Below are 9135 nucleotides of genomic sequence, written 5' to 3'. Positions count from 1 at the left end.
TGTTTCCCCCTTGTTTACAGCCTTGCTGTGTCAGCCAGCATGCTGACAGCTCTGCCCAGCGCGGCTTTGTCCCCTCTGCTCTCGGTGTGGAAGCGACAGTGTTGGATCAGATTTGATTCAAGTGGCCCAGCAGCAGCAGTGCCGGGGCAATGCACCCCTTACCCGGCACCGCGCACCTGCTGCTGTGTTCGCTCGGTCCCACGGGCCGCAGCGGGCTCGCAGGCTCCGGGCGGGCGGGCCGTGACGCCTCGGGGCGGGCCCTGCGGCGCGGGGGGAGCCGGGCTGCCCCGGGGCGCCGCTGCATCGCTCCGTGCTGCGCCATGGGCTGCGGGCTGTGGGCGCTGCTGGCGCTGCTGTGCGGGGCGGCAGGGGCGGCGGCCCCCCTGCGCTGCAACGTGAGCCTGGACAGCCCGGCCGAGCAGCGCTGGCTGCCCGTGCTGCGGCACTTCGAGCCCGCCTTCCTGCGCGCCGCCGTCCGGCGGGTCATCGAGTGCGTGAGGGGGGACGAGCGGGGCAGCGGCGGGAGGGCTCAAGTGACAGAGCAGCGCCGGGGTGCCCGGTGAGAGCCGCTCTCGGCTCACCCCTCGCGTGTGTCTTGCAGCGAGAGCGTACCCAAATGGGTTCACCAGGTCATCCAGCCCATAGCAGCCGAACTGGAGCTTTTCATGCCGCAGCCCTTCGCGGGAGAGATTATGGGGATGTGCAGAGCACTGGGAATCAATATCGGAGATGGAGTCCTGCTGAACTTCGCCTATGAATCCACTGCGTAAGTGTTGAGTACTTACATGGTCTCGTACAGGTGAGCGTAGAGCTTCAGTCCAGCGTGGGCGAAGGCACGTGGTGGGTTACTTGCACTGTTGGTTCTGAGACCATCTGTTCAGCCGGAAGGTTTCATTCCTTTTTGGCAGATGGAATGCTGAATGGAACTAGAAACGCTCATGTTTTCTATCGGGAAGTACAACCAATATTTGTCAGTTTTGTGCATGTACATATTTATAAACATATTAAAATACAAAAATAATTTTTGCTGGTAAGATATGTTCATCCAAAAGTAGAGACCATTTATGTTTGAAGGTGATGTCATATTCTCTGTGGCTTAAAAATTGCCGAAAAATAGGCTAAAATAATTAGTTGCTCTCTGCTTTATCTGAGATAAAGTTACTATTAAACTACTTTCTGGATGAAAGTTCACAATGGCTGTGTAATATCGCTTCCTGATTTGAACAGTGGAAAATGACTGTAGTATATTTATGGCAGTAAACAAAATCTCAGTGAAAAAATACTGAGTTTCGTTGTCTCTTTTTGCCCTGGAAACATGGTGCAGGAGAATAATCAACACTTGGTGTTGCCTCTGAGGAGTCTAAAATATTTCTCTGTATATGTTTTAGCAAATATCAAAGCATATGGTTCCTTGTTTGCATTTTGATTTTTTTTTTCTTAATATGTAGTACTCAGTTTATAATTTTTTTTAGTAAGGACTAATATTGCATATGATATATTTAACTGCTGGCTCTTTTAGTGTTTCACTGAGGATACTTTGCCCTGGTGAGGCTGCTGAAACTCAGTTTCTTGGCTTGGATACTAGAAAACCTCTGTCAACTGGGAATAGCCTACTTATATGAACAATTCTTTACTTTTATATTCTTGAGAGGCAGAGTTATGCATCACTGAAATGACCAACTCAGAACCAACAGAGAAAATAAGTTAATTCCCTGCTAATGCAATATACTCCACCAAAAAAACTGTTCTAACGAAACTGAACTTGTTACACAAGGAGTTAGAGCACTCTTCCAGTTCAAGAGAATAGTCTGTTATTGAAATGGCTGATACACAAACCAATTTTCTTCAGTTTTACTGCTGGGACTTAATTTGAACTTAACCTCTTGTGATGAAAATTATAGACAGTCCAAATGGAAATGAAACAACCAGAATTAACTGCAGGAAGTGTGACACTTTATAGATGCTTTCAGATGTTAGCTTTTCTCATTATGGCTTACAAAAGTGAAATGAAATAATTGTTTTTCCCAAGTGGAAGTGCTACTTTCTGCTTGCCCTGTAATTTATGACCTGTTGTGGACTGGTATTGGACTCCTCTTTGTATGGTAACAGTAATTAAACAATTAGCAGAGCATCAACTCAGTTACTCCTGTAAGGTTGGGCTCCTGCAGCTGGCATATTGCAAGCAGTGCCAGAGCTGTGCCTTCAGTCATTCCCTGCCCTGTTCTGTTTGCAGGTTCTGTACCAGCATTGTGGCTCAGGATGACAAAGGCAACATTTACCATGGTCGGAACCTGGATTATGATTTTGTCGATATATTGAGCAAGATCACACTGGATGTGCAGTTCATCAAAGGTGGGCAGGTATGGTCTGGGGTTGGCATGGCTGGGTGGTGTTCTGTGAAGAATGGGACACCCCATAGCTGCTTAGATGGGGGGTTTAATGTAAGAATGGGGTTCCCATTCCAAATATACTGGATTGTTAGAGCAGCACAGTTATGCTCCAGCAGTGTGGGATGAATGCTGATTTTCTTCCCTTACTGAGCATCCAGTTTATGGTGATGGACTGGAAAAAGTCAAACAGTTTAAACTGGTACTGGAGATATTATTTGTAAGAGATGCTGAAAGAAGGAAATGTCAAGATGCTAAAACAGAAAAGAGGTATTAGGGAATATGGCAAAGAGATCAGTTTTGGTAGGAATCAATTCTAAGGCACTTTCTTTTTCTTTAGACCTTGTGAATTTCTGTGACCAATAAGTGTCTTTAGACAAATATTTCCAAAAAAGAATTAGTTGCAAGTGAAGTTTTGTGAGTCTGATGTTGTAAACAGAAAAATTCTTGTTGGTTGCTTGGCAGTTTAACCTGAGCAGAAATCTTGTAGCTGTCAGTTGATCACAAACAATTGAAATGCTGCGAGTTTGAGGCCTCAGAGTCCCTCTCTAATTTACTTGGCAAGTTTTCCTGTAACTGAAGGTGCAGTGTACTATAGTAATGTAGGTATGAAAGCTGTAGAAAGAAGTACAGGCTGCAGGTTCCAACTGTGTTCTGGAATGCTCAGCTGCTCTCCTTCCTGGTTTCAGGTTGCATACCAAGGCACCACATTTCTTGGTTACGTAGGCTTATGGACTGGGCAGAGTCCACACAAGTTCACCATCTCCGGAGATGAACGAGGTAAAGGGAGTGTCTTCCACAGCAGATGTGTTGTGTGTTGTTGTTGTGGATTGTTGCCTGCCCTGGTCTTTCTCCCAGAGGGAGCAATGAGGTAGAGGTTGCCAAGAAGGATATGAGGTGGAATGCCTTGACTTGCCCTCAGGGAGTGAAAGCACACATGCTTGGTTTTGGCTGCTGTGTAGGAGAAGATATTTGTCAGCAGTGCCACCTGAGCTGAAAGTGTCAAAGGATAGGAGAAAGCCTTGGAAATGCTGTAAAAGGTGTGGTCTGGTCAAGGGAACCATTGGAGGTGGCAGAGATGGGGCTGAGATAGCAAAATGCCGTTTGGACAGCAAAGAAATGGCTCCTTTCCTGGTTGTGCTGTATTCCATGGTTGTCTGGCGTCATAAGGCAGTTGGAAAGAGGGGGAAGATCTAGGGGAAAGGCAACATGCCTTGAGGGAATGCCAGGAGACACCAGAAAGGCAGTTAAGCAAGATCAGTAGTAGAGCAGAGTTGAGAGATGCCAGTACTGAGAACTAAAGCTTGTAGCAGTGGGAAAGGCAGGGGAAGGTCACTGCCCTGTTCGTCAGCGTTTCCTTCAGTTTCACAAGTAATGACAGCTGTGTCCAGCTCAAAGCTTGGGAAGTTGTCTTGTCCATTTCTTTTCCCTGTATTGCTTTTAAGAAGCTGATACTGCTTTGTTCTTTTAGGTGACTGTTAGAACTGGCAATAATGTCTTCTCAGAACCAACATTTATTTTTCCCTTGTGATGGCGATAAGCATTTTTCTTTTTAATCTTGAACAACCTGTACTTCACCTCCTTAGCTATGCAAACAATATTCACTGTATGTGTTCCACCAGAACATTATCTCTGAGTAGCAAACCTCTTGCTTCCTGTTTGCTTTGCTAATGCTGCCTTGTTGGATTCACTGAATTCTTTTCATAGTTTACACACACACTGCTTCTGATTCCAGAGAGTTACTTAATGCTTTCAAAACTGGGGTGTCCTGGTCTGATACTGGGGCAAACTGCTTTTAGTTCAGCTTAAAGACAAGTGTTAGGTGTTGGAGTCTCTTGACAGGCCTGGTTGAGGAAAGCATGTGTACCAAAGTCCTATGTCTCTCCACATCCGCTGTTCACTCTGCACGTGCTGCAGTTCTGTCCATGGGTTGCTGCTGACTGCTTGCTGGTTTTTCTGAAGTGAAAGCTGTTTTCAGTTCATTCCAACTGAACTACAAATTGAGGGAAGTGAGCATGTGGCTCTTGGGGAAGCAGGATGACTAAATCAGGATCAGGGTTCATCAAGTGACAAGCAGACTGATTTTTTTATTTTTTTGTGCTCTGCAAAGTGTGTTTAAATAGTAACAAACTTGGCCTTCTGGTTTTTGCACTTTGCTTATTATTCCCAGTAACAAAACCACTGAGTACCTCTTTTTTTAGCTGTTTTATTGTTTCTGTGAAATTATTCCTGTTCTAATATTTCAGAAGGTGAGTAATGAGCTGATTATCACTCCTGTCATGACAGGTCTGAGATGGTTTCTGGAAAGCAGGGTGTTAATCCAGCTGCTGTGGCTGACTGTCAGTTGGAATTATGTTGTCTATATATATTTCACCTGAAGGGTGTGCTCCTTGCTGGTGTTTCTCCTGTAAAAATGTTGATACTTAGTGCTGATAGGCACCTACCCTGTCTGTACATAAATTGCATGTATACTAATTTTTTTTTTCTCCCCAGATGGTGGTAGATGGTGGGAAAATGCTATAGCTGCTTTCCTCAATAGGAATTACCCAGTCAGCTGGCTTGTGCGAGATGTAAGTGCACTGAGTGGATCTTGCATTTCACAATTATACCACATTTGTCCTTAAACATCTAGTAAATTAAAATCAGTGGCATGGAAGACTTAGCAGCTTGATAAGCAAATTAATTTCTCAGGAGAAACTAAGTGTGGACCCTGTACTCACTAATGAGGCCATTCCAGTCCTTTTGGAGGGAAACCTCCAGTGCCAAAGGTCCTGGAGAAACTGTGCCAAGGCTTCCTTCCTAGGGAGTGTTTCAACTAGCTGTGACTTGTGTCATAGCCACTTAACACAGCTGTACTCCTAGATGGTGAATACCTGTGCCGGGGGTTATTTTATGCTATTTGTTATGTTGTTATATTAAGATTCTCAAGTAGCACTTCAGAGTCAATTACTATTTTCAGAAAAGCTGGACCTTTATCTTCTGAAGGTGTTCCAGTGTTTGTTTTTGTGCTTAACTTCATTGTCATCTCCTTTTTGTGTTAGACCCTGAGCCAAGCACAGGACTTCCAGTCTGCTGTTCTCAGACTGGCTGCCATTCCCATCATTGCTGAGGTTTACTATATTGTGGGAGGCATCTCACCCAAAGAAGGCATGGTCATAACAAGGAATAGAAGAGGGCCAGCAGATCTCTGGCCTCTTGATCCCTTAAGTGGAGCGTAAGTAGGAAAAAACTACTTGGTTTTTGCTTCTCCTGTTCCCTTCTGAGTGACTGGGTTAGTGGCACAACTTCCTTGAGATCTGGGGCACCTCTTGGTCATGGTTGCAGCAGGAGATAAGAGGTCATCCACCCCATTCCTGCATTCCATAGTTCATGGTAAAGGCTGTTACAGCTACCAGCATGGGGCCCTTGGGCTTGCAGAAGCGGAGGGAGTTGCCTTTTGTGGGAGTTGTTTCCTTTTGGCAATATAGGGGTACTGATTGTTGGACTTTATGCATAACCTACTGAGTCACCTTTTGTTTGCTGACGTGCTTGTTGCAGGTGGTTCCGTGTGGAGACAAACTATGATCACTGGACTACCCCTCCTCCTTTTGATGATCGCAGGTAAATTAGTTGGAAGCTCTGTGGGGGGAGAGCACGTATTTCTAAAGTGGCTAGAGGTATGGGCAGGTGCTTGCTCCTTGTGCAGGCAGCTCATTCAGTTCCTGTAAAGCCACTCTGAAGGAAGTACATATGATGTACAGCAGTACTCACGGATGAAAGGGTGTGAGACAGTGATTAGTGTAATGAGAAATGGCAAATATAATGCATAGGCCAAAAACTTGCTCAGAAAGCAAAGTTTAGTAGAAGATAAATGACTTAGATTGACAGTGTCAAAGGTATTGGATGGCACTAGGAAGGTGCTTACATGGGATTTTTAGGCTGTGTAGTGTGCAGAAAGAGATGGGGCAGGTACCTTCTTGGTATGTACTCAATGGAATAGTAACAGGAACTTCAACACTGAGATGAGATCCAATCACACAGCTTGGGGTTGTTTTAGACCAAAGCAGGCATTTCAGTGTCAAGGCCTTTAGTAAGGTGTTTGTGTTAGTGCTTTGTAGCCTTTGGAGCAGACAAGTGTGTTTAATTGATAATGTGTTGCTTTCCCACAGAACTGCAGCCATCAAAGCTCTCAATGCTACTGGACAGCGCAACATCAACTTTGATACACTCTTTAAGGTATTTCTCAAATTCTGTGTTGTGAGTTGCTCTTAAGTTCTTTGACAAAGCAGAAGTGTTCTTTTATCAGGCATGTAAAAAACTGTGTTTTATTGTGGGGAACATGGTTTACTGCACAGCTGTCTCTAGGGGGGTTGAAGAGACTGAAAGTCGTTCAAAATGCTTCTGGACTCCTATTTAGGCATTTTGTAACAGTTGATCAATTCAGGTGGAAAGTGTGGGAGGTGAATCCCATAAACTTGGTGCAGTTTCTTATTTAAAGCACAGGCACTTAGTGTTAGACATTATGACCTTTGGTAGTTGGAATGTCTTTCAGAGGGTTTTGAAAGTACTTTTGTAAAATGGTATGATGTTTAAAAAATGCAGGAAGTCCTTGAGTTTATATTATCCTTTCATAACTTCATTCTACTGCTATTTCTAAATAGCCATTTACCTCTGTCTTGATGTGCCCAAATGATAACTCTTCCAACTTTCTGTACAGGTGTTGTCAGTGAAGCCAGTCTTAAACAAGTAAGTATTAGATTGAGAGATGTTGATCTGTGCCTCCTGCTGTGCCTCAGGCCACTTGAAAGTACACCACAAACTTCTTCAGGATCTTCCTTATGTGTCTGAGTCTTGTGGTTTCCCAGCTTAGATTTGTGCTTGTGACCCTCTACTTGTACTTCCACAACATTGTTCCTTTTGGGTCTCCCACTTCAGTTAGGGAACTGCACTTGTTTGGGCTCAGTCTGGTGATGGGAAATGGCTTTAGAGTAGTGAAACAAATTACTCCTTTGGAGGAGCAGCTGGATGTCACATGGACTCCTTTGCCCAGTTTTGGAGATTCTGGGCACTGACAGTAGCTTTTTCTGCATGTTCTGATAGAGATCTGATTAATTGGCAAGAAAGGAAGTGGGATAAAACTTTTAGATACTGTTTACTGGATTTCCAAAAGATGTATTTCAGTACACCATTCTTCCATGCTGTTCTAGAAATTGCACTTTTGCAAGTGACCGTGTTATGGTTTACTTTTACTTGGAGCTCAGTCATATTGTGTGTCAGTCATTGTCATTGGAGCTTGGCAACGGCTTCCTCTACCTCTCCTCTGCCTTGTAGATATGAAGTAATGGGGAAAGGAAAAGTTTCATCTCAGCTGTGACACAGATACAGTATGAATTGTTTAATACAGTTCCTCTGTTGTGCTGCGTTGAGGCAAGAACACTAAAAATTAGTGCCAACAGTCTTTAATTTAATCAGTCTCTTTTCCTAATCCTTCTGTACCTAAGCAGAATATTTGTTTCCATAAGTACTTGTCTGGCTGCCTTGCTAGCTAGATGGATTTCCTTCCCTGCCTTTGGGATGTCACTCACTTGCTCTGCTGCTCTTTCCCTGCCAGTAACACAGTGTACACCACAGTCATGAGCGCTGCGCTTCCAGATCGGTACCAGACGTGGATGAGAGCTGGGGAGTGACAAGGTGCAGGTAGCAGAGGTGTAAGTGGCATCTGTACTTACACAACCGTTTCAGCTGCAGAGTCACTGAGGGACAAAGCATTGCAGTGGCACTCTGACCCAGTCTGAATTCCTGATGCTGCTTGTTTATTGCCCTTGGATAAATGCCTTCCCTTGTTGTTTTAGAGGGAGTTAAATACTGACTCTCCTTGTGAAATTCTTGGAGACTATCTTAGAGTTTTGATCAGAGAGGAAGGGATGGAAGCTGCAACCTAAAGGTAGAGGTTGCCTCTGGGAATGTTTTGCCTGTTTTTACCAGCCCCACTATGGGACTTGCTTGTTGACAGGTGGGTGATAACAAGAAGTCCTGCCAGAGGGAACTGAATCCCAGCAGGAGGGGATGGTGCACTTAGCACCAAGAAAAATCAAACTTGGTTGGTAATGGCTGCTCACCAGTGACTGCATGTGAGCAGCATCCTTTGGGGGCTTTGTCCTGTGAATGTACAGAATAAGTTCAAGTTCTTGAGCTCACAAGCTGCCTCATGAGACAGCTTCAGAGAGATATGAGCATTTCTATGCCAAAAAACTGGTTGCATGGCCTTGGCAAGAGCAGAAGAAGCTGTATTCCAGTTTAAAGAGGTTTTAAAAAATACTATTGTTATATTTCTAGCAGTTCTGTCAGATATAATTTTAGCAAGAATAATTCGAGCGATTGTGTAGAACTTGTTTTTCACTTAACTCTGGACAAACCTGTGCTCTCTTGCTTGTTTTTCCAGTCCAACGCACTGAGTGAGAAGCTGAAGCTGTGCAAGACTAACATATGCTTTTAAAATCAGTCCTGGGAGCAATACAGTGGCTTTGGTTCATGAAGGATATGAACCATTCAGGAAACAGTGGTTTGTTAACTCTTTTAAGTGTTGCAGGTGGTCCTGTTAATGACCTGTAATGAAAGTTTGTAGTTTCTTGTAATTTCATTGATGCTCTTTTAGATGTTGATGGATAAAAATGGCTTGTATTATTTTTGGTACGAGTTGTGCAACTGCAATGTATTTCTGTGTTGACTAATAAATATGTTTTGTAAATTACATAGCCTGTATGTCTGA

At 44.1% G+C, this 9135-nt stretch overlaps 1 protein-coding gene across 2 annotated transcripts; it reads left to right on the top strand.

The window, feature by feature from the left end:
* The first annotated feature begins 51 nt into the window (after positions 1–51).
* On the top strand, positions 52–9117 carry NAAA (N-acylethanolamine acid amidase). 2 transcript variants are annotated; one of them, XM_039701960.1, is made up of 11 exons: positions 62–490; positions 602–766; positions 2234–2360; positions 3077–3167; positions 4881–4957; positions 5429–5601; positions 5925–5987; positions 6536–6602; positions 7084–7112; positions 7978–8074; positions 8809–9117. In XM_039701960.1, the coding sequence occupies exons 1-10, from the start codon at positions 150–152 to the stop codon at positions 8051–8053; spliced, it is 1209 nt and encodes a 402-aa protein (XP_039557894.1). In that variant the 5' UTR covers positions 62–149; the 3' UTR covers positions 8054–8074; positions 8809–9117. The 2 variants fall into 2 exon arrangements, with proteins under 2 accessions (XP_039557895.1, XP_039557894.1); XM_039701961.1 differs by lacking the exon at positions 3077–3167 and having other exon boundaries at positions 52–490; positions 2234–2352.
* Positions 9118–9135: the final 18 nt, after the last annotated feature.

The sequence above is a fragment of the Passer montanus genome, unplaced genomic scaffold (assembly GCF_014805655.1).
Source record: "Passer montanus isolate IOZ18808 unplaced genomic scaffold, ASM1480565v1 scaffold150, whole genome shotgun sequence".
Classification (NCBI taxonomy): domain Eukaryota; kingdom Metazoa; phylum Chordata; class Aves; order Passeriformes; family Passeridae; genus Passer; species Passer montanus.
Note: the sequence above shows the minus strand (reverse complement) of the source record. Positions and strands in the feature narration are given on the sequence as shown.